Raw genomic sequence first — 26,486 nt, forward strand, 5'->3', positions numbered from 1 at the left:
GCTTTGAACATGAAAAGGTACAATTTCTGATGAAAATCTTAATAATAACCACAACAAAGCCTTTTTTAGAAAAGTACCTTCAGTAATATTATATAACATCCTTTTTTCCATAATTATTTGACTAATTTAAAAATAAGAATAAATAGTTTTTCAGTAATTAATCCATACCATTAATTAGTCCGTAAACTTTGACTGAAATAAGAATATTATTAATGAAATAAGGCAAATATCTTTAAAGAAAAGAATAATACAAAATACTTTTAACGGGACAATCTGCTTAACAATCCTGCTCAAGAAACCAAAATGATTGCGAAGTAAGAGTGAGTGTCGGTGAGCAAAGCGAGTAGGCGACATAACATTGCCCAAAGTGACATATATTGAATCAAATAGAAAACTGCTTGCACAAATTATCCAAAATAGTCACTTCTTTATTAGATATCATTCAAAATTGACCAAAAAACATTTGAAAAGGAAAATCCATTCAACTATATAACCAATCTACTGGACTACAATAATGACTTTTTTAATTGAAATTCATGCAATTAGATTATTTTGAATATTTAATTTATATAAAAGCACTATCGGTTAAATATACTTTATACAAGGCCGGGATAGCCTGGTCGGTGGGTTCGAACCCCGCCGGCAAAAGACTCCTCTTGTAGTTGGTGACTGATGCGCGTTAAAATTCTGTCGAGTCGCAGAGTCCTCCATGTTCCCATAACAAATCAATACCTCTGGGAGTACTGGATTGGAGATCGATCGTTCTCTGATCCAGGTCAAAATTACGATCTGTGGATGAGTGAATGGATGTATGAATGGGTCCGCCTTAAAAGCAGGTGTGACGTATGATGTGGCAGAAATCGAATTCTTGGCCATAGATGGCGCCACTGGAAAACAAGAATCGCACACTCTCCCTTAAATTTGCTCGGTTTCACCAAGCAGGCTTGCCTGTGTGGCAAGTGGCATTAGAACCAACCAGCCAATACTTTATACATCCTTATTACACTTCTTTTGACATTTTAAATTGTTTCGAAATCACAGATAGTTTCACGCCATTTTGCAACGGCAGACACTGTCTGTCTATCTTAAACACAGTAATAGCTTTCATTGATGACACCATAAAATAAAAACAAAGTTCAAACAATCTTAAATTCGTATATTAATTTTTTTTTCATTAAGGATTTGAAAGATTTTAAAATAAGAGTAAGGAAGATGAAAAAAAAGAGATATTTAACCTCTGTGTTTATGAATGAAGCGCAACTTTTAGAATAAGGATTTGGTAATTTATAGTGAACTTGATTTTTACCTGGAATTATACGATGTGGATTAATTTCATGATGACATGTCTGATGGACAGTTGGGACAAGGCCTAATGCATTAGGCAAAGAAGCACTTTCACTATGCATTGAGATCTAATAAGAAAAATATGAAATGAAATGCTAAATGTTCGATTAGGTAAAAGAACGATACATTTCATAAACTGATAATGAATGGAAAACAACAGATAACAGACAGCTTTATTGCATTGATGGGGTCATTAACGTCAAGCCTTTGTAAATTTAAAAAATTAAAATGATATTCTTTTGTAATCAACATTGGTTGAACTGATTATAAATATTTCATTAATCTATAAATGTAAGTGTTACGTCTTAAATGAAGGATGGTGTGGAAGAAGGTACAAAGTGACAATTTCTAAGCCAATTTCCTACAAAACCAATTATCTTATCACAATTTAAATTGAAAAGCGAGAGAACCTTGATTTGTTTTCTATGGTTTCAATAAGCAGGTTATGCAGCAAAAAACTCTGTTTTTTCCTCACTTCTGACAGCAGTTTTTTAATGAGTAAGATACTTGACATTTATACTTTATCAATACTTTTTGTTAAGTGAATAAATCACGACACTATTCATTATTTTATGTTTATATACTAGTTATATTTTCTCTTTGTTAATTTCCCAGCTGCCAAGTAATAGGGACTACACATCTTACAATGAGACAATTGGTGTTCGATTTGCGCAAGGGATAATTTTACTTTCTTTATCTGATGTGAAAATTGTGAAGAACTGTGAAAGTTGCTCCAGAAGTGTGACAGCAATAGAGAGCTGGAGACGGTAGACCCAAAGTTATGGTTAGATTTTCAAATATCATTGATTGAATTATCATATAATGAAGCATTAACTTTAGGAAGAATGATCATTGCTATATACTTAGAAAGACTGAGGAGGCCTGTTTGGCCCTTCCCAGATTGTTTACTCATAGATCAATTAGACATCAATATCTTTGACTATAATCATAAATAACGTATCAAAAACGTATTATATACTTTATAATTGAAATACCATGGTATTTTATTCTATTTGGTAAACGAAATTATTCCCATAAAAAGAACTTTTCAACTAAATGTACACAATAGTTTATTAGATAATTGGGTTTCCTTTCCTCTATGAATAATAATTATAGATGCGTTTAAATTCTCGAGTTTTTTTTAATAAATAAAACTGGACTATGTATAGAGAAGGGTACCTCATGTACCAAAGGGTATCCACTTTATATACCCCAAAGAATACCTAAAACTACCTGAGGTAATGGTGCACCTGCTAAAATAGCTATAGGGCTACACCCGTCATTCTAGGTATAAAGTTTTATGTATATAATGCTACAACTAACACATGAGTAATATAAATAAGCACTTAAATTTGATCAAATAATGAAAAGTCAGGAATGCTCAATATCAATAAATATTCGAAATACTCTAATACAAGTGATTTTCAGCAGACCAATTACACTATAATTATAGATACGTAGAAATACTCTTGTTTTTTTCAATAAACCTGAAATGTAGGGAAGCTCATGTATATAAAAGGTTGTATATAAAAAGGTATACCAAAGGATACCCAAAACTACCTGGGGTAATGATATACAAACCGAAATACCAAAGGGACCAGCCTGTCTCTTACCGTCAATCAAAGTATAAAGTTCTAAGTATACGTTTCTGGCCTTAACACATGAAAAGTTTTATAAGCATTTAAAATAGGTCAAATTAAGAAAAGTCAGAAACACTCAGCACTTTAAACAATTAATTTTCTGAATTACAGAGCAATAAAAAACGTAAATGACCATATTGATCCCATCCGTTTTTGTATTGTTAGGATCGTCCTTACATGCAATTTTTATTTACGTTATATCCGGTGCTGAATGGCAGACTCAATTACGAGTTTACCGACTTTCAATGTTCAAATCCGCAGCCTTGTAATACTGAACCCAATCCAAATGACAAGGGCATTTACAAAATATTTCCTTTACTAGTCTTCATGGAGGACTTTTTTTATGGCATTAACCTGCATTTGCTTTACATGGAGTACAGCAACGAAAACTTCCCACGGTTTGTCTAACAGACATGGGATATTAACCAATGATCTGTCTATTAAGACATTTTATGCAAGCACATTAGATGGTGCTTGCCAGGAACAGCATTCGTATCGACCAGCCAAAGCTCAGATACGCAATTGAGACTGCTCATTGGAAAACGAGCACTTTTACCTCTGAACCACTGAGAAAAATGGTTTGATATCTTTTTTTTCTCTTTGCTATTGCTATAAACACTAAAATAGAATTCTGGAGTAATGATTAAAAAATTTTCGACAAAAAAAACTATAGGCAGTTTATTATACAAAATTTCAAATATGTAAAAGTCTTTATTTTGAATTTGTTCACAGTTACGCTGATTTTTGCACTGCTTGGTAATTTGTAAAACGATCAGAGGAACAAAAAATCTGAAGTAAAAAGATCAGATTGTTCAAAGTTTACTGGGAGAACGATCTTTTTATTTCGTTTTGTTTAACTATGCAACAATTCTTTTCGACGAGCCATTAAATTTTGTAATCTTTGTTTTAAAAGTGTTCAGAGACAAATCTTTTAGTTCTTAGAAGTGGAGGAATGTTCCGAGTGCATTTTGGAAGGAAACAATATTATAAAACGACTCTGTTTTTTGGCAGCAAATCAAAACGCCAAGTGTATAAGCACGAATGGTTTAAATGAATGTTCAGTTATAGATCTATAGCTCTTTTCATGAAAGCTTGAAGATAGGAGATAAAGGCAAAATCAAAATCATTATTTTTTCATCGGCAAATTAAAAACTTCTAAGCTAATTCATTTAAACTCACTGGATTGATACTTAGAACCCTTTATACGTTCTACAAGTTTCGCTATCACTGTAGCTTTTTTTATTAATATTCGAGTTTACTATGCTTTTCCTTATCTATTATCACTTCCTCTTATCTCCTTCCACTTCAAAGTATTGCAATCACAAGAGGACAAGCATATTCTAACTTAGTTTCACTTTCTAATTTTCTTTTCATTTTAATGTCATTAATTTCTTCTATTAAGAAACAAGTGCTTGGAAAATTGGATCAAATTATTTTTAAAAAGACATCGACGCAAAACGATTTCTAAAATTAAAAAAGGAGAGAGAAGAGCCAGTTTTATTGCATATTTCAATATTTGAAGTGCCATCATTAAATATGGTTGGTATACATAGTTTGTATTGAACAATTTTCAGGTGTCATTAAAATTTTAAAATATATTAATAAATTAATAACTAGTGGAATGCCCGTTCATCGAACGGAGTAAAATAGAAGTATATAAATCAGTACATATAAATCAACACTACTAGATCTTGCACTCAACTGAAAAGAATACACGAATACATATACAATTGAACAGACACAATTAATAGTTCAAATAATTCCAATAGCCATTTAATTATTATTATTTGTTACCCTTTTTTGTGATTACCAGCTTCCCTGTGATTTTCGTGATTCCGATTCCCTAGATTAAGCGAAGCACATTTTAGAAGTTCAGCATATCAAAATAAGATGAAATATAGTTGGCATCATTCGCTACGAAAATGATGTCATTGATCATCGCTCATGAGAGTCACCTCAATTTTCTACATTTATTTCGCTCCTTTGTACTGTAGTAGTTTTATTTTTGTTTTTTTTAGTTCAACTGCTGTTAATTTTAAATTATTTTGTTTTACAGAAAGTCGTATCGACAGCTTTTTTTATAAAATAATAAGCACAGATAATTTTAGAAATACTAATTTGATGACGTAGTCCTCACTTGTAATTGATATTGATGATTAGGCTTACCGGACATAAATAGAATATGTCTAAACTGACGTCAATTCCCTTACTTATCCACTGATAATCCATTAATGATCAATCAGTTAAATAGCAGCCAATAAGAAATATGTTTCTATTGGGATGGGAATACGTATCGTCCAATAGGAATATTGCAAACAGGTAACTGTCATTCACAATCACAAAATTACGACAATTGTTTGATTTATTCCTCTTAAGCACGTAGTTCAGTCTCTGGCTTGGACATCGTTATAAAAAAATAGTTAAATATTAAAAAGTTGGCAATTTGTTTTAATTACATAGAGCTGTCAGATAGTTATCACCAAAGGTGTTAGGTGTTATCTCTGAAATATTTGAACAAACAGAATTATTTACAGGTTAATTTATTGAACCAATTGGAACAAAAAATTGAAACATCTCCCCCGTCTGACTTATAAAATTGTTTGAGTAGGGTGTAATATTGTGAACTTGCCTCCACTGTTCAAGTTTCAGTATGACACGCATACACACGCAAGCACGCGAGAGGCCATATTATCTATTAATAATTTCAATAAATAATAATTTTTATTTATTTGCTGAATTCATATTTGTATCGACTTAATTGCCATTACAATTTTCTTTTCATGTTAGTTTTGTTATATTTATAGTTTTTATTTATGTTAAAATCTTTTTATGGAATTTTTTTTTAAAATTTTCAATTATATTACGTAATTTAAGCAGACCAAAAAAGGGTTTTGATTGCTAATAACAAAATGAAAGTTATCTAAATTTCTCCTATTTATTCAGTGAATATTTACTCATTTTGGCTTTTACAATTTCAAAACAAAGAATCTTGAAATGTAAATTAGTAAAAGAAAAGTTAATAATAAGATCTCGAAGCAGGTAAATAATATTATCATTATTGAAGCGAAAATAGAACAAATTAAGTAAATTTAAAATAAAACATAACAAGCAAAAAATAGAGAATAAAAATTCACGAAAAATACAGAATGAAACACAAAATGTAACATCTAAAGCGAGTAGTGAATTCAAATGTAATTCCACGTACAGGCATCTTCCAAAAATAATTAAAAAAATTTACGTAACAAGTTTGTCAGATTACAAAATATGAAAATTTTCTTTTATTCTTTTTTGTTTCATTATTTTGTATAACAGTAGTATGCGGCACCAAAGCACCGTTTATATTTTTAATTTGTACTGCTGTTTTAGATAGGATGAAAAATTAATTTAAATAATTACTTCGCAACTAAGATTTTATATCGATAAAAGTACAAAATTATTGTAAATAAATCCTTAGCATATAACTGATTACTCAACACTGCTTTAAATTATTACTAAGATAGCCAAACAAAATCAATGATAACTAAAATTTTGCCAATAGATATTGAAATACCACATATAGTGTCACATAAGAAAAATATATATTAATTAAATAGAGTTATTCTAAAACACTTGGCCATAACAAAGACTGACAAAATTTTAAATAACCTTTTTTCGTTTTTATACTTCAATGAGAAATTTCAAATGTATATGATGTACACCAATGCATAACTACACATTTCTCAATAATAAAGAAAACATTTAATTTCATTCATCTCAATTTTCCAATTAAAAATATTCGCAGTACATTTATTAATGAAGTATAATTGAATAAATAATGAATATAATGAAATATAAAATTTATTTTTTATACCTGGTCAATGCTAAATTAGATCTTTGCCTGTAAGATGTGAGCAGTGTATAGGATTTAAAATAGTATCGGAAGCAATTTGCAGCTTAGGTAAGATACTTTTTCCAATACGTGTGGACAATCAAACAAATAATGATAGAATGGAACGCTAAAGGTTCGATAAGATAAAAAAAAAAAGAATATGGGGTGATAACGAGAACGAAACAGATAACTGACAATTTGTTAACTGTTTATGTTGTAATTTCATTATGACATAACCAGTTAACAAATAATAGGGTATAACATAATAATAGGGTATACTTTATGCAATTTAACAAAAAAGCGAACCAACGCGAATATAGCATAAACTAAGGTATATAAATGGACTTACTATAGTTTTGGTTCTATAAGCAAGAAACTTTCTCGTTTACTAAGCATAAAATATAATGTTTTCAGATGCTGTGTTTAGGTACTCTATGCATTTAAGACAAGAATGAAAAATAAATTTTTTAAATTTAAATTCTGGATACAATGAAGTACCACTAATTAACTCAAAATGCAAATCAAATGCAGCACTTAAAATAGAGTCAGAAAGATTAGAATTGCAAAAAGTCCGAAGAAAAATATCATGAAAAAATTTATGATTGGTTAATGATTAATTTTATTCAATTTAATCTAACAAAATTTTTCTTTCATATTAAATACTTTGGCAGTTGTTGAAATTTCGTGTTCCGAAATTTAATATCTATCGCTTTAAAAGAATAGTTTTAAATCATTTCGGAAACACTAGACAACTGAATTCATAACAAAACGGATAATTCGTAGATTATGTTTCAATAGTTAGACATAGTAGAATTGCGTTTGTCTTTACACATAAAACGCTCAGGATTCCTGCTCAAATCGTACTGTAATATCTTATCAAACTATGTCGTAATATCTTATCATCTATTAGGAGCTTAGTGGTACACTGTAAAAAATTCTGGGTTAAATTTCGGCACTTTATGTGAATTATCAACAAAATCCATTTTTACCCTAAAATATGATAGCGTAATTTTTACTGTTATATTTTTTTATTTAGAGTGATTCAGGGAAATTACGGTTATTTCCACTGCAAAAATTACGGTATATCAGATTTTTGTTCAGTAAATCCCGCTGAAAAGGGATATTACTGCAAACAGTACCGGCAATTTAACTGCAGGTATTTTTTCCGTACTTTAATTCGGAATTTTTTACAGTGTAGAAGTAGATAAATGACATTTTTGAGGATATTTATTAATTTATGAAAATAATATATTAAGTGGTAACTTGAATATGTTTAATGTTTAATGTGTCAAAATTGTTTTTGCTTGCCCTTTAATTTTAACGCTACTAATCCACATAAGTTTTGAGTATGCTTACATGATTTTACTTTTCAAATTAGTATAGGTAAATGAAATAAAACAAATAATTAAAAGCCTCGCCACCTAAAATCTCGATAATAAGATAAATCGGAAATCATTTGTTTTCTTCTTGCCTTGATTATAGCGACTCTGAAAATATCACGTACATGGTTCTTCAACTAAACTTGTCATGTGTCTAAGCTTTAGCTTTATGCTATTAATTTCGATTCATACCTTTAATGGTAGGTAATAGAACAAAGTGTGCAGATCTGGGTTTTAAACTAATCAGTTAAATATCACATTTATGTAAAAAATTGTGATATAATTCATTTCTTCTAGATAATTGCTGAATAAAACAATGAAGCCACGTTAAAAAACTAATTATTATATTTATATGTATCTTTATTGGTTATATATAAAATGAAATATATTTCAAATACAAGAATGAAATAATGTGTAAAGTTTTATTAAATAAAAACAAAAAAATCCTTCTCTACAATTGCATCAACTATCTAATGTGACTACTACAGAATCACTAATGGTCAACTTACACTGTTTTTTTGTACTTTTTTCTTAACAAAGTTTATAACCTTATGTTTTATAAAACTTAAAGAACTTCTTTTGAAATTTAGAAACACTAACCCCCACGTAATACCAATAAGACCGTATTTAATATGTATAAGCAACAAGAATAATGTAACATTATACATAAATAATACAACATTATACATAAATAATACAACATTATAAATAAATAATAACAATATACATAAAAAATAACATTAAGCATAAATAATTATATTATACATAAATAATAACATTATGCATAAATAATAACATTAAACATAAATAATGACGTTATACATAAATAATAACATTATACATTAATAATAACATTAGATATAAATAAAAAAACATCATTAATAATGTATTAACATGAATGAATAACAACATGAAACCCCAGAATCTATTGTTTAGTTCTTCGTTCCAAGGTAAAAGGATATGAATTTGAGCACATCATCTTTATCTGGAAGCAACTCGATAATTTTTGCGTTTTGTTATTTTTCTAATGTGAATATTTTCAATATGGATATTTTAATATGATTTTCATCGATTGAGTGCTGATGTGTTAAGCAATTTTCGTAATTGAAATTTGGTGCAGAATAACTTAACTAGAGTCGAATCAATTTAAATTACGCAAAGGGTTTTGCAAAGACAGTTATCATTAAAAAATAAAACACAATTTTATCACTTTTCTTATTTTCAAGGAGATTAAAACAATTTGATTCTTTGAAAAATGTAGAGAAATGCGATTTTACATTGCTAATTTAACTATTAACTTAAATATCAGAGTTTTTCAAATTGTCTTTAACGAATAAAAACCTTAAAATAAGTAAATTGTCGAGTAAAATATTTTTTTTCGAAAATAAGGGCTAATGCTTTCTAATATTAAAAGATTACATTATTTTCCTTTAAAATAGCATATTAATAATTAATACTTAGTCTGCGACATGTGAAACGAAATAAATAAAAATATCAAGCACATTTCTCTATTTTAATGAAGACAAGTTAAACTATTATTGTTCATTTGAAAATTAAATATTTAAAATTAAATATTTAAAATATATTTTTCCTTTAAAAAATTAAACTCTAAAATATTTAAAATATATTTTTCTTTTAAAAAATTAAACTCTAAAATATTTAAAATATATTTTTCAGAATACTTGATTCTGTTTCATATTTTTTGTTTTATTCCAAGTTCTTTCCAAGTAATAGTTATTCCAAGTAATAGTATTCATTTATTACAAAAAAAAATGTACATTTTCATTGATTTTTGTTTGACTGACATCGAACAATATTCACAAATTAATGCACAAAGGAATGTTTAATTCGTAGAACATTGTTTCATTGCTTTGTATTCACAGTCCTTAATAAATGTTTTCAAGAACCTATCCGAAAGTGAAGCAAAAAAGAATTTAAATATCTTGGTTTGTAAATACAAAACAATATCGAATTCCAACAAATAGCTACTGAAAAAGGAGGAACTAACTGTATGTGAACCAGTCGAATGCTAAAACTTGAAAGCGTCACATTCATCATCTTTATAAAGCAAACAGGTTTGAAAATTTTAGTCCCGTCTTCTCCTTAGTGACTTATACGATTTTGATTTCGCGTTCGTTTTTTCATCGCGTAAATACTATTTAGCTTAATGTATAAATGTGTATATCTTTAATTTAATTTTTTAAAAAGATTCAAATTTATATAGTAATGGTGGTTATTCTTTTACACACTGAATAAACTTCTTTTTAACTAACCATAAGAAGAGAAGAAATTTACAGGGCTGTTGACTTTTAAAAGCCTTTTCTGCGTTTTTACAATCGCATTTATGTGCAAGAAAGATTGTGTTGGTCTCCTTTTTTTTATAAAATTCATGATTTAAGTACAATAATGGAAAAAAAGAAGAAATTGTGTCCAAATAGACTGTCTCAGTCATTCTATCTTGTCCCTATCGTACAGAAGACGTGTATTTTACTTCACACTGTGTTAAATGTCAACAATTTCAAAAGGAAGAAATAAAATACACAATCTGAAAACTATATATGTCAAAACAAATGTATTTTTTCCTCTCGTTCCAAACTGGAAAAAAAATGTTGCCACCATTGATTTCGATTGCTACTATTAAGTTAGATTTGAAAAAAAAACCTTGATATTGCTTCTAGAGGAGCAGATATGCAAATAATTTAATGTGTTTAGATGTAAGATTTTTATTTTTATGGTCAGAAAATGTTTTATTTGAGATATTATTCAACTTCAACATCTGACACAATTAAATGTTTTACTGATGATTACCTTAATCAGTTGGTTTAACTTACGCATTTATTCGTACTTCATAACTTTTCTTTTAAAATGCCGTACGTCAATGCTAATATATGTCTAGGGGGGCTACTTCAGTGTGAATTATTAAAAAAAAGTTTGAAAAAATAGTGAATGTAGTTATTCGTTTGTAGGTCAGTTAGCAGCATTTAGACTCAGAAGAAGTTAACGCAGTTTAAGAAGATACCAAAAATAAACGTAGGAATATTGATATCTTTTAAATTTGGTCTATTACATTATTACAAAATATTACATGAAATGATTCAAAATGTTTTTAATCCTATTAGTAGTTGTATGGCGCAGAGAAGTGTTTTGAACTAAGTATTTAAGGGTAACAAAAACAATTTCATTAGTTTAACAAAATTATAAAAAACTCTATACAGCTTTTTAAAACCTTCAGTGACACCAAAGTTTGAGTAGAAAGGTCGAAGTTAATTAAACATTCCCCATTAAAACTTTGAGATATTAAAAGCATAACAGTTATCTCATTTCATAAGGCACTGTAATAGAGAATTTGCTGACATGCCTTTAATTTGATCTAATTTAATAATTTTTCTTAATCAGAAGTTAAATGAAATAGAAAATGAAGAATCGTATTTATAATTGTGCAGAAGATGTAACTTTTACAGATCTGTGAAGAGGCGTACAATCATCCCTACTTTTAGCATTTATATAAGCGCCTTTTGCAATTAAAAGCTCTGAAATTTTTTTGCTACCAGCGAAAAATAGAGGTGTTGCACCTTCACAATTTTTAGCTTCAACATCAGCACCTTCTTTTATTAAAAGCTCGACAACCTTATAATTTCCCTTTATAACAGCGTCGTGGAGAGGTGTATAGCCAACGTTATTTTTGGCATTTATATCAGCGCCTTTTGCAATTAAAAGCTCTGAAATTTTTCTGCAACTAGCTAAAAATAGAGGTGTTACATCATAAGAATTTTTAGCTTCAACATCAGCACCTTCTTTTATTAAAAGCTCGACAACCTCATATTTTCCCTTTATAACAGCGGCGTGGAGAGGTGTATAGCCAACGTTATTTTTGGCATTTATATCAGCGCCTTTTGCAATTAAAAGCTTTGCAATTTTTCTGCAACCAGCAACAGACAGGGGTGTTGCCCCTCTAAAATCTTTAGCTTCAACATCAGCACCTTCTTTTATTAAAAGCTTGACAACCTCATCCTTTTTAAATATAACAGCGTAGTGCAGAGGTGTTAAACCTTTGCTACTTTTAGCATTTATATCAGCGCTTTTTGCAATTAAAAGTTTTGCAATTTTTTCGCTTCCAGCTACAAACAGAGGTGTTACATCATAAGAATTTTTAGCTTCAACATCAGCACCTTCTTTTATTAAAAGCTCGACAACCTCATATTTTTCATTCATAACAGCGGCGTGCAGAGGTGTATAACCTCGGCTACTTCTAGCATTCATATCAGCACCGTTTTTTATTAAAATTTCAACAACTTCATACTTATCGTGATTAACGGCATAGTGCAAAGGTGTTTCCCCATGCATACTTTTAGCCTCAATATCGGCACCTCGTTTTATTAAAAGTTTAGTAACTTTTTCATCTGCCGCATAATGAAGAGGAGTACACCCATCTTTATCAACAACGTTGATCAAATTTATTTTACTTTCTATGAGAGTCTCTAAAATCTTTACTAAACTTTTTTTTGCTGCCTCGTGTAATAAAGTCTCTTTTGGTTTCTCAGCATCGTAAGTTTCAAGGCTTTTTGTTGCTTCATGCATGTCACAAGCATTCGCACCTTTTCTTAGGAGTAATTCACCGGTTTCCCAATGACCGCCTTTATCTGCATATCTTAAAGGCCTCCAACCAAGTAGCTGTTCCTTAGCATCTACTCTAAATTCGTGATTCAACAAAGTCTGAACCAAATAAAAATTTCCAAATGCAGCAGCTAAGTGCAGTGCTGTTCTTCCTACTTTGTCTTTAGCATCAATTAAATATCTGACACTGTCTGAGTTAGTTAATAAATGTTCTACTTTGTCTTCCTCATTGTTCAAAACTGCAATATGCACATCACAGTTCTCTCTATCGTCTGCTACCATGTAATCGAAGAAAATGTCGATTAAGTGAAATTTATGTCCATAAATATTCTCACAAAAAAATTTCTTTATATTTTCTTTTTCTATGTTGTTTGCAAAAAAAAGTGCTGCGAAATATTCAGAAAAGCTGTAGTGGATGAAAATTGGCTTTTCATCGACAATATGACTAATGAAACCCCAGTTTTCGTCGCCTTCTTGTACCTCTTTCTTATAATCCTTCATTTCTGTCAGCTCTTCTTCATCAAGAAACTTCTTTAAATCTTTTTTCATAAAAAGTGCACTTAAAGCTAGAAGCGAATATTTTTTTATAAAGGAAGCGAAGTGTGTTTTATATAAGGACCCTGGTTTTGTTAAGTCTAATATCTTTTTGTCTGTAAGATCCCTCCTGAATTTGCTGACAACAAAAGCTTTATAGAGGCTAGTGAGATGTAATTGTTTTGAAAAAGTTGATTTTGTTTTTTTGGACAGTTGATGAGAGGTGTGGAATTCTTCTTGAAAAGCTTCAACCAGCATTTTGATATGCAATGGTATTCCTGTAAATTCATTATTTTCATCAGAAACGGGTTGCAAAACACTGTCAAGTAATTTGTTGGCGAAATACTCAAACTTTTCTGTGATACTATGTCCTAAAATGTTACGCAAGTACTTTCGAATAAACATCACCTGATCATCTCTAGACAGCAGCTTCAGACTATAGGATAGTACTTTTAATATGACCTCTAGTTCATTTTTCATGTGTGGGCGTGTAGTTATCCAGAGGTGGTTCTCAGTATTTGAATCTTGTAAAGTTTTTAACAGTTCAATAATATTCACCTTGTAGTCAGGAACTATTTCATCAAATCCATCAAGAAAAAAAGCAACTTTACCTGCATTCAATCCATGCCTAAATAATTCTCTTTCCAGGTGTGTCTTTAGACCAGCTATGTCCACAATAAATTTAAAAATTTGGTCCTTATCATTATCAAAGTCTACATTTGCTAATTTTCCTGTATAATCATTTAAATTAATTCTCATAACCCATAGGGAAGAATTTATAATTTTCATTTTTCGTGCTATTTTTGTCAGTACTGTGGATTTACCAGCGCCAGATACTGAACTTATAATAACTACACGTCCATCTATATCACTGCATGCAGAGGAGCAATACTCGTCAAGAAATGGTTTTTCACCTCGAGTTTTATGCCAGAGATATCTATCATCTATTTCTCTTACCCAATGGATATTTCTATTTTCATATTCAGTGCAAAGTTTCTCAAACTCTTTACCTGTTTCAGAAATCAACAGTATGTCTTGATCTTGTTTAAGTATCAATTTTTCAATTTGACCGTCATAAGTAACATAAATTTTAGATTCCTTTTGAATATACTTTCCATCTTTACACTGATAAAAATGTCGCTCAATGTAATAATTCTCAATATCACCTAAATCAGGAAGTCTCTTACCTATCACTATCATTTCATTGTTGATAAGTTTAGATAATGTTTCTTCATCTACCAGATGCTTTGTTTTATCTGTTATCAAACTACCTAATTCTGTAAAAAATCCTTGAAAGAAAATGGTTTTCTTCAAAAGTCGGTTTTGAGAATCATTTGTTAAATCAACAAATGTAACTCCCGAATCATCCGTCATTTTACAATAAAAATGTAAATTAACTTCTAAATAGTATTCTAAATCGTTACTCTTTTGAGTAATTAAAATAAACTTAAACATGAGTTTATCTGCTAAAACGCTGAATAATTTCCTAAAATAATTAATCAGTAATTCTTTATCATTTATCCAGGTTTCTTCGTCACTTTCAATTACGAATAAGACCGTCACTTTCGTATTCAATTGTTTTACGAAATCATAAATCGGGAAAAACTGCTGCAAGTATAAAAACTTCTTCATGCTGAGATAAATGATATTTAGAGTTTTATAGTTAGTGCTTGACTCATTTAGAAATTTGTGAATTTTTTTCATTTCTATTACTGGGTGAACCCTACACATCAGTTGTAAAAATTGACAATTTTCATTTTTTAGAAAATCATAGAGAAGATCCATAGTTGCCTGCTTTAGTTCGATATACTCAATAGACTGAAGATAATGGAGAGCCTGTTTTCGGTAAGCATCATTAAAAACACAAAAACTATTTAACTTGGCGTTTACGGCCATGTGTATGCTTGGAGAAATAAGTAAAATGTTTTTGACGCACATAATCACCTTCTGCAGTATGTCTTCTGAACTGCACTTGATAACCCCTCGTCCTTTTCCCTCTTTTATCTCAAAATCAAGTATTTTTTCGACTTTATCTTTATTTATTACTCCCTCTGTTTTGTGATGAAGAGAAGTGAATAAGTCATCAATCAGAGAAAACATCGAAAAGTTCTTCAATATACCATATCCTTTCAGAAAATCGAATTCCGCCTGTGTAAAAATATTAGCACTACATTCTCCTTCCTCCACATTTTGTAATTGATAACGAATAGTACAATAATCGTCACCATCTGTCGGTGGGTTATAATCATTAGCACAATTTGCTAAGTTATGAAAATGTTCATATTCATTACATTCACTATTAAATAATTTTTCGATAATTCTTGTACCTAATCCACCTTTCACAAGTGGCCAATCTCTTATCTTCATTATTCTTCCGCTTGAGCTGCCTTTCCCAGAAAATAAAGCATCTCTAATTTTTTTCATTTTGTGAGTTTCTTTAGTATATTGTAATAGATTCCATCTTTTCCTTATTTCTGGTAAGCCTTCAATGAAAACCCGATATAAATTACCGACATTAATATGTGAGTGTAGTGTATTGACCAAATTTGGTGCGGATAGGTAAATTGTTACGTCCAACAAATCTACTAAATTAACTTTATCGCCAGCATGTACGTCGAAGTCATCTTCCATTTTCAGCAACATGTCTTTGCAGCCAGGACAATCAAAAACTACTGTATGAGTGTGGTAGCCTTCTTTTTGGCTTTTAACAAAAAAAGAAGAACCCTTTTCTTCACAGAATTTAGTAGTAAGATATTGAGTTGAAAAAGCAGTTATCTGTGCTAACCAACCACCCAAAGAATGCCCAGTAATAGAAAGACTCAAATTCACTGATTGCTTTTTATTGAGTTTGTCCAATTGGGTCACGATGAGGTTTGAAAAACTAGCAGCAGAACTCATTTGAGAAGTGTACTTGTTTGATAAAACACCTTCATAATCGGTCCATATATCCTTTAGGTTTTTTGTTCCTTTGTGAGCAATAACAACTTGCTGGTCATTGGGATTCCAATATGCAGCGCCAAAATAATTATCACTAGAGTTCTTTGCTGTTGTCAGCAGAACCCAACCTTGATCCAGAGGATCTGGACAATTTTTCGATTCTTTCGAAACTCTACATGCAAGTTCTGCTAAAAAGGAATCACTTGGATATGCACAACGCCCTTCTAAGGGAACAGTTCTCTTTATATCCGATTCAATTATTGAAATAAAATTTTTGTTTAAAATTTCCGGATCAAGTACTTTTAGTTTTTTGGGAAAAGGAATTGCCATCTCCAGTATTGGACAAGATAAATCTACAAAAAGTGCAAAAGGATTTTTCTAAGAAGTGCTAATGGAATTGATACTTCCTTTCTCTATCTAACACCTCAGAAACGTTCAGTGTAACTTCGTCTTGTTTACCTATTATGTAAAAAAAAGATATTATTGTTTTAAATACTAATTGTAAACTAAAAAAACAATCTGCAAAGTACATTTCAAAAGACAAATTTGTGTTAGTTTTGCCATGTTTACGGTATGGGATAAAATTGGTGCACCACTCATTTCGCAATAATATTCTGTGATGACAGCACACTCGCACAGTAAAGGTTCACCTTGTTGGAGACTGACGACAGATTAATTTGAATTAAAAACTGCATAGACACTCCCAACGAAATCTAAATACTTTTAACGATTGAAACGGCATTGTAAAAAATAAAAGGCACAACATAAGTATGTAACATAATGAACATAATATGAGTGATACTCTGTATAAACTGTGACGTTACATCTTTCCGAATATGATGTTAAGCAACCCAAAACATTCAGTGAAGAAACACTTTATTTCAGGTTAACACCAGTTCGAGCTACAATTTAAAGAGTGTCAGTTAAATCTAAACACCAATAATGAGGTTGCATCAACTCTTGCTCCTTCACACCATACGACAATTATTTTCACCTCCTAATGCATCGACGCTGACGCGCTTTGAATATCGCCAGTAACATTTGCAATCAAGAAAGAGTCAGAAGGAATTTGTTGAAAAATTTGCTGCGCTGTTTCACATCAACAGAAATAAAGGTTTCCCTTTAAAACATGAATATATGTTTTCAGTTCTTGCATGAAGATAGTAATGTTTTAATTTTTAAATCTTTGTGAACACTTTGAGGTGATTTTTTCATGTATAATTCATATCCGCTTCTTTTCTGTTTAGTCTAATTAGAATTCGTCTATAAATTCATTTGTTTTATATATTTGTCTGCACATTCGTCTATAAATTCGTCTATAAATTCGCCTATATACGCGTATGTATGATTAACAAACTTATTTTATTTTACGAATTAGTTTGCACATGCCTTCTAAGTTAATAATTCTTACACTTAGTTTATATCATAGAAATAACTTTACTGACTTTTATGTGTATTTTATCTTACAGTTATAAATATTAATGCTACTGATTACAAAAATTGGCGTCGGCTATTTCACACAAAAAAATGTAAAAGAATATACTCGTGTTTTACTACACCAGGAACTATCCTTGGTTTGTGTAGTGAGACACTATTTTGAAGTTAATTAGTTGCCATCATTTTTTGTGTTAAGCTTTTTCACTGTATAAACAGCATAGCATTTAAAGTGACAGGGTTGTTCTTAACCATTCTAATTTGCAAAAGGTCGATGCCAACAAAATGTAAACTAAATAAATGATTATGATTATCTCTAAGCTTAAAATAAACGCAAATTCTAAGCCATAATGTTATGCAACTTGTTACGAGATTGATGAGAACTCCGTTCTTTTGTGCGGGTACACCAAAAAAGTGTAAATAAAGATAGTAAAACGGTTAGTCACGTGATTAGATTGGTGTATTTGATTTCAGATGTTTATCTTAGATTGGTGCATTTGATTTCAGTTGTTTATCTTCGATAGGTGCAGTTGTCATCAGGCAGAATGTTTCTGGGTATATTACCTTAACCCTATTTAGAGGGTTATTTATTTATTTTTAAAATTTCTCCCTATTGTTTTGTGTTATATCAACAACCAAAGTATAGAACTTCAGGAAATATATTTAATTTTTATAAATTTTACGTTTATATTTATATTTTAGGGGCTGGGAAATACACTTCCCAAGGAAACATTCACAGTAACTAAGAAAATTAAATTTATTGGTCAATGTTTGCCATAAAAAATGAGAAGCATGTTTCAATGTACAATCTCCGTACATGTAGCAATTCTTTGGTCCCTGTCTTTACGTGCTACAATTCTTATATCGTCTAATCTATCGTCAAATGTGCTAATTCTATTCAATCAAATGAACAATCATTGACAGGACAAAATCCTTACTGAATTGGTATTCGACATGTAATAATATAATCTATTATATATAATTCTCTTACGTGGCTCCCAAATTTTGACTGTATTTCTTTTCCGCCGGTGGCAACGTTTGCTTTGTTTTGAAAACATCAAAGCATTCTGCCTTTTAATGATGTGTTTCTGATCTAATGTATATAATTCTCTTACGTGGCTCCCAAATTTTGGCTGAAGTACTTTGTACAACTAAATAAGATTCTTTTCACAACAGTTAAATATTTACTTTATTTTCTTCATTCATAGAGAAAACAGTCGGCAAAGAATTCTGTTAGGTTAAAAAACATTTCGCTAAAAAAATAACGAATTCTAAAAGAAATAAAAATAAACAACTTAAAAAATAAAAATGCTGTTGCCAGCCATAGAATTTTTTGAAAGTTAACTTAGCAACATAAATCAAAATGACATAGAAGCGCAACTAGATCAAAATTATGATACTTGAGTGCTTGACGTAACAAATCCTTCAATTCTAAAAGTATTGTATCGCCAAATGTCCAAACTAACAATTGTGTTTTAAAAGAAATTCTATAAAAAGTTTTAAATAAACAACCTACTTCTACAACTGCTTCTTGAAGAATTTGGCTCATTGATTAAAAATATTGTTTTAATTTTACAGTACTAACTTTACTTCTACTTACATTATTGCTATGACCCTCTTTCGTTACATTTTACAACTTCATGCTAAACTTGAGGACTTTAAGTTGTTTTGTGGTTGAATACCGACATTTAGAAATGTGTACATAAAAAAATAATATTTAGAGAGAGTATAGACAATAATATAATTTAGAGACAATAATATTTTTGAAAAATATTAGAAATAATATTTTTCACAGAAACAATCGTTTTTGTGAAAAATTGAATTGTATTGTTCACATCAAAACTAAAAATATTGTGTTTCAACTTAACAATACTACCTTAATTTATACTTGCCTCGGAGAAATTTGAATTGTTAGCAATGACTTAAACAAAAAGTTTTATTTTAACTGACAAATACTATATTATAATTTTAACTTTTTCTATGACTATACTCATTTTCTTACTCTTTTCTTTGTTTTTTATGCATTTTATTTTTTTGTGATAAAATAAAAAACTTATAGTTGTTTTGCTTCTGAACTGATGAAAATACAAAATGATGGGCTTCATCAACAATCAAAAATACATACATTTATTTTACAAATTCCATATTATTAAGGTGGCGCCCTTCAGAGAATTAAAAATACAAAATTATCTTCATCAAAGCCGATGCTTTACCTAAAGCGTTCAGTGGCAGACTTCTATTTCATATTGTTTTACAACACATGGCTTTAGCCCTCTGGTGGGAAAGACTTTAAAACAAAACTTACAACAGTTACTTTTCTCAACAACTGAAATTTAGAATAGTGTGATTAAGAAAAATATGTGAACTGTTTGCAATTTCAAATTAATATTGAAATGTACAGGTTTAGAATTTTCTACAGTGAAAAGTTTTCGGAACTTCAGTATTCATAAAAGTATACAAGAGCTAGACTTTAAGAACGTATCCAATGAGCGAGCAAAGCGAGCATGGGATTGCGGAGCAATCCGAAATGAACTGTGAAAGCAGTTCCGGGGGTTGGTGAGCGCCAGCGAGCAGGGTGCGAAGCCTCCTGGTAGTATAATAATAGTTTTATTTAAGCAATATGAATAAAAAATTTGACAATTTAATACCAAGCGAAAAGAAGTCTAAAGACAAGTATGTTAGCAAAAACGGCACTTCACAAGGGGACCAAGATGCTGGAACCTTTCTGTTGTCTGTGGTAAAATCAAAAACTGACAGTGCCCCGCAGTACAATATACAATATAATACCTCAATACAATGCCATTAAAACAGGCTGTAATAAAACACATCAAACACTCCAAGATTGAAATAAAAATTAAAATCCTGCGAAATCCAAGTCAAAATTCCGCTAAAAAAACAAAGACTGACAAGTCTACCTATAAAAAATACAAAGAGTAAGTTACAGTTAGAAAAACGAAAATAATATAAATGATCAAATTCTTAGAACATTAAAGTAAAATTAAGTAATTACAGTTTTTTTTTTGTCGTATACCTGTCTAGGCAGTGGGGGTGCGATTGTTTCTGTTTCTCAGTGGCGCAATCTATGGCCAGGAATTCGACTTCTACTACGCCATTCACACTACCACAATCCGTTTATAGGGCAAGTCACATTCATACACAAAGGAGAAAGGACATAGAACACAGAGAGAGAGAAAGAAACATCCATACCTTGCCCGGGATTCGAACCCAGGATCTTTCTGATGCAAGGACAGTTCCCTACACAGAACGGTAGGCATTAATTATAGTTAGGAGTAGAAATAATGACAGAAAGGCTCCAGCATGTTGGCAAGGCGGTGTGTCTCCTGATGAAAAGCTGTTCTTGCTAATATTCTTATTTTTTTTGCTTATATTTAAACTCTCATGTTTTTATATATATTGCTTAATCAAGACAATTTTGGTTTTAGCTGCTTTTTAGCACTTTTTCAATTACGATTGACAAGTCTGTCTACGTTGGAAAAATACAAAGAGTAAGTTACAGTTAGAGGAACCAAAATAATGTAAATGTTCAAATTATTAGTACATTAAAGTAAAATTAAGTAATTACAGTTAGGAGTAGTAATAATAACAGAAAGACTCCATCATGTTGGCAAGGCGGCGTGTCTCGTGATGAAAAGCTGTTTTTGCTAACATTCTTATTATTTTGCTTACATTTAAACTCTCATGTTTTTATATATATTGCTTAATCAAGACAATTTTGGTTTTAGCTGCTTTTTAGCACTTTTTCAATTACGATTGACAAGTCTGTCTACGTTGGAAAAATACAAAGAGTAAGTTACAGTTAGAGGAACCAAAATAATGTAAATGTTCAAATTATTAGTACATTAAAGTAAAATTAAGTAATTACAGTTAGGAGTAGTAATAATAACAGAAAGACTCCATCATGTTGGCAAGGCGGCGTGTCTCGTGATGAAAAGCTGTTTTTGCTAACATTCTTATTATTTTGCTTACATTTAAACTCTCATGTTTTTATATATATTGCTTAATCAAGACAATTTTGGTTTTAGCTGCTTTTTAGCACCTTTTCAATTAGGATTGACAAGTCTGTCTACGTGTGAAAAATACAAAGAGTAAGTTACAGTTAGAGGAACCAAAATAATGTAGATGATCAAATTCTTAGTACATTAAAGTAAAATTAAGTAATTACAGTTAGGAATAGTAATAATAACAGAAAGACTCCAGCATGTTGGCAAGGCCGTGTGTATGATATATGATATGATATATGATATGATATATGATATGATATATGATATGATATATGATATGATATATGATATGATATATGATATGATATATGATATGATATATGATATGATATATGATATGATATATGATATGATATATGATATGATATATGATATGATATATGATATGATATATGATATGATATATGATATGATATATGATATGATATATGATATGATATATGATATGATATATGATATGATATATGATATGATATATGATATGATATATGATATGATATATGATATGATATATGATATGATATATGATATGATATATGATATGATATATGATATGATATATGATATGATATATGATATGATATATGATATGATATATGATATGATATATGATATGATATATGATATGATATATGATATGATATATGATATGATATATGATATGATATATGATATGACAATGGGAATGCCGATTTCCAGTGCGATTTTGTCCTTCTAACAGGTGTATTTTGTACGATCTTGTGCAAGGGAAGAAATCTTCTCGAGGTCCACGAAGGAGTTGAATTGTTGAAATTCTTTTTTTCTCTTATTATTAACAAAAATAAGAAGTGTCTTGGCCAATCGGTAATTTCAAGTTCTTCAGAGAAAAACTAGTGGGAAGTCCCTAGTTATAAATTTATTCAAAACAGTTTATCGAAAGTCTTAGAAAATTAACAATAAATCAGTTAATCAATAAATGAATCAGAATCAAATAAATAAATGAGATCAATATCAAATTAATCAAATCAGTTAATATATCGTTTGAATATTTGACTAATGAATGATTCAGAAAATCAGCGAGACAATGAATGCGAAAGAATTGCTGAAATATTAAATCAGGAAATTATAATAATTTAAAGAGAACATTAATTAGTAAATGAATAGGTGAATTGATATGTAAGCAAATAAATAAACCAGTGAGTTAAAGCTGATTTATGTATGCAAAAATGTAATAATAGCATATAAAAATCTAAAAAAATAAATAAATAATACAAGCAAATAATTTTATAACTTTCAGTAGAAAATTAAAACCAATTTTAATTTATTTTAAAAACATTTTAATTCAGTTACATAATATAAACAAGAATCAAATATCACTTCAAAAAAACGATTATCTTGATTTTCTAAATTCCAAAATATATACTGTTAGAATCATAAATTTTAAATTCAACCGTCTACATTTTAAAAAGATATTATAAATCTATACTTTACCAAGAAGATCCGTTTTAGAAGGATAATCCTTTAACGGTAAATTATAGTTCTAAAATCATACTTGCGATACTTTACTGCTTAAAAGAAACAAAATAACACTCTATCTTTACCTGACAAAAATAACACAGGAAATGAAATCAATTAATCGAACGATGAAAACTTGATAAGTAATCCAACTGATATAAATGACAATACCTGATAAGCGAAACGAAACATGCAATGCAAGGAAAGAACCAGAAGTGTTAAGCGACAAACAAAATGAATTTTTATAAGCAGATAGACTTTGAAGCTAGGAAGACAAACGTGACTCAATTTTTTTATCAACATCGAAGCAGTTATAAAAATAAAAGTTCGTTTAAAATTGCAATAGATTAAATATAGCGTTTTGAGGAGAATTGTCAATTTTTTTTTCATTTAAATTTATTTCCTAATAAAATAGTTTTGATTAGATACGTCAAGTATCAGAAACCCTTACAGACCAGCAGAGGGTGCTGCAGATCATTACAACATCTGATGATTATTTTTCATGCATGTTTTCCTTCTCTTCTTAAAAAAGAAACGAACAAATGGGAGTAAATTGATAAGACTTCTTTTTTAAAACATCTCTAAATTTGTTTATAATAAAATTTGAAAAGCTAATTTGAAAAACACCACAAACAACAAAAATTTAAGGATTTCTTTTATGTTATACTTGATTACCAGCTTATTCCCATCTATTTAGTATTATCTGCATAAAATTCCACTTAAGTTTAAACAACAAAAAGTTTTTATGTACAATTTTTAAGGACCTTATATTTTCTAATTTTGCTACATGTATGTTATATCAATATCAAACTAATAAATTACACTGGAAAACCTTTTTATGAGATTTTTTTCTTGTCGTTGATATGAAATTTGCAATCAGATTGTCTCTCCTAGTTAGAGTTCTTTTTAACGGCATTTTCAGTCAATTTTTTGTCAAAATTTGAGAGTTTAAAAACGTTATATGTAACACGGGATGGCATAAATGTTGCGACAAACTTCCAGGCACGAGTAAGGACACATGACCACGATTGAAATTACATTGAAATCCATGCTCAGAAATGTCGTCATACGCCGCTAAGGGTCCCACCCTATTATGAACTGTTTCTTTGTGTATTTCTGAACACTTTTTAGTAGGAAAGCGTCCGTAGCTGCGTATGACGACGTTTCTGGGCATGCCTTCTTATGCAATAATCATCCAGATGATGTTCCCTAAATCCCCTAGAAATTGGTCGCAACATCCACGTGATCTTCTGTTACGTTTTTAAAGTTGAAATTTTCAACAAAAAATAAAGTAAAAAAGTCATTTCAAGAAAAATCTCCAGCTTTAGGTGCAAAACTAATCTCAGAAACTCCACATCCAAATTCGGCAAGGCCAACTGTTTGTATAAATGCAACACAATTTTCCCTCAATGCTATCTGTCTTTGCACCTGGTATAGTAAATAATACTTATTTTTGGCATGGAAAAACTGTATTTACAATTTTATAAAACCAAAAATAAAATTAAAACCAAAACCAACCAAAAATAAAATTGAAATTTTAATTAAACCTTTCTAAAAGAAAACTACGACAAAACCAGTTGAATAACTTTAATAAGAAATAAATTGTGTTGAGGAAAAGTAAATTTTATGCTGGATTTTGTAATTAAATTAGTTATACTACTATATAATTTTGCATTGCTTTAACTACTAACAATGCTTCAATTACTTTTTAGTGATATTTAAATACTTCTAATGCTTCATTTACTTACAATGTTATTTAATTACTTACTATATTATTCAATTGCTTACAATGCTTTAAATCCTTACAGTGTTATTCAATTAGTTACACTGCTTGAATTATTTTTAGTTATTCAATTGCATACATCATTGAATGTGCAATTGCATACATCATTCAATCTTGCAATGCTTCATTTACTTACAATATTATACAATTACTTATAATGTTATTCAATTACTTTGTATTACAGTGTTACTCAATTATTGACAATGCTTATTATCATAAATTAGTATGTTTTAAAAGTGTGATTGGACAGTATAAAATACTTAGTGAGTAAAAAACTTATTTTTATGCCAAAGGTTGCAATATTCTTTATACATAACATATTTTTAGCGATAACATCTTTCTCCTCTATTCGCCACTCATTCCGTCCGCCTGTTTTGCTTTCAATGTTTCATAATTTATGATTGTTAACCAATCTATATTATATGAAACGCTAATACGTATGTATCAATAAAGCCGATGATATTTCTTTTCTCGCGTTGGCAACAGTTTTCGGCGTTCAGTACTATTTCATATTGTTTTACAACACATTGTTTTAGCCCTTTGGTGGGAAAGACTTTAAAACAAAACTTACAAAAGTTACTTTTCTCAACAACTGAAATTTAGAATAGTGTGATTAAGAAAAATATGCGAACTGTTTTTAATTTCAAATTAATATTGAAATGCACAGGTTTAGAATTTTCTACAGTGAAAAGTTTTCGGAACTTCAGTGTTCAAAAAATTATACAAAAGTTAGACGTTAAGAACGTATCCAATGAGCGAGCAAAGCGAGCATCGGATTGCGAAGCAAACCGAAATGAACTGCGAAAGCAGTTCCGGGGGTTGGCGAGCTCCAGCGAAGAGGGGACGAAACCTCCTAGTTTCATTTTAAACCATTATTTATTATTATTAAAAAGCAAATTATATTTTTTCGAGTGAAGGGCTTAACCCTTAGTCGTAGATAAGACACCGGTGTCCGTTTTATACATTTTTTCTGACTCTCAAATTAAAAGCAAAAATATATTTCGATATTTTTTAATTATATAAAAAGCAATCAAATTAGTACTAAAAAAGATGTTAGATTATAGGATTAAATTTGTATTAAAATATTTAAAAAAAACTAGTTTGAAAAATAAAACTTTTATTTGTTTTAATAAAATTTATGTGTAATTGCATTACAACAGAATAAAGTTTGTTCAGATACGACAACTGAAATCTGGATTTCACAAAATATTTTAACAGACATTACAGTTTTTTTAATATATGTGTTTTTAATAACATATTATTTAATATATGTGTATGCTTCATAATCAATCAAAGTTTGATCACATTAAATAATTGAAATCTGGAATTTTCCCAAAATATTTTAACAATCATTAAAAATTTTTTTAATACGTGTGTCTTTAGTAGCATTGCATCACAATCAATCGAAGTTTGTTCAGATTAAATAACTGAAATCAG

At 29.7% G+C, this 26,486-nt stretch overlaps 2 protein-coding genes across 2 annotated transcripts in view; both read right to left on the reverse strand.

Moving 5' to 3' along the window:
- LOC107446204 (uncharacterized) overlaps window positions 1-7,034 on the reverse strand; it is a 46,024-nt gene extending 38,990 nt beyond the window's left edge. Inside the window, exons 1-2 of the mRNA XM_087161491.1 lie at window positions 6,835-7,034; window positions 1,307-1,412 (exon numbers count right to left, since the gene is read on the reverse strand). The gene's annotated coding sequence lies outside the window, so the exon portion shown is untranslated. The remainder of the gene's footprint in view (window positions 1-1,306; window positions 1,413-6,834) is intronic.
- Window positions 1-23,530, reverse strand: part of LOC107446203 (uncharacterized) — a 34,454-nt gene extending 10,924 nt beyond the window's left edge. Inside the window, exons 1-3 of the mRNA XM_087162246.1 lie at window positions 23,243-23,530; window positions 11,673-16,775; window positions 1,307-1,412 (exon numbers count right to left, since the gene is read on the reverse strand). Of these exons, the coding sequence (XP_087018372.1) occupies window positions 1,307-1,412; window positions 11,673-16,646 (5,080 nt within the window). The 5' untranslated portion in view covers window positions 16,647-16,775; window positions 23,243-23,530. The remainder of the gene's footprint in view (window positions 1-1,306; window positions 1,413-11,672; window positions 16,776-23,242) is intronic.
- Between the last annotated feature and the right edge of the window lie 2,956 nt (window positions 23,531-26,486).

The sequence above is a fragment of the Parasteatoda tepidariorum genome, chromosome 4, assembly GCF_982258835.1.
Source record: "Parasteatoda tepidariorum strain Cologne lab strain chromosome 4, Ptep-v5.0, whole genome shotgun sequence".
NCBI classification, from domain to species: Eukaryota; Metazoa; Arthropoda; class Arachnida; order Araneae; family Theridiidae; genus Parasteatoda; species Parasteatoda tepidariorum.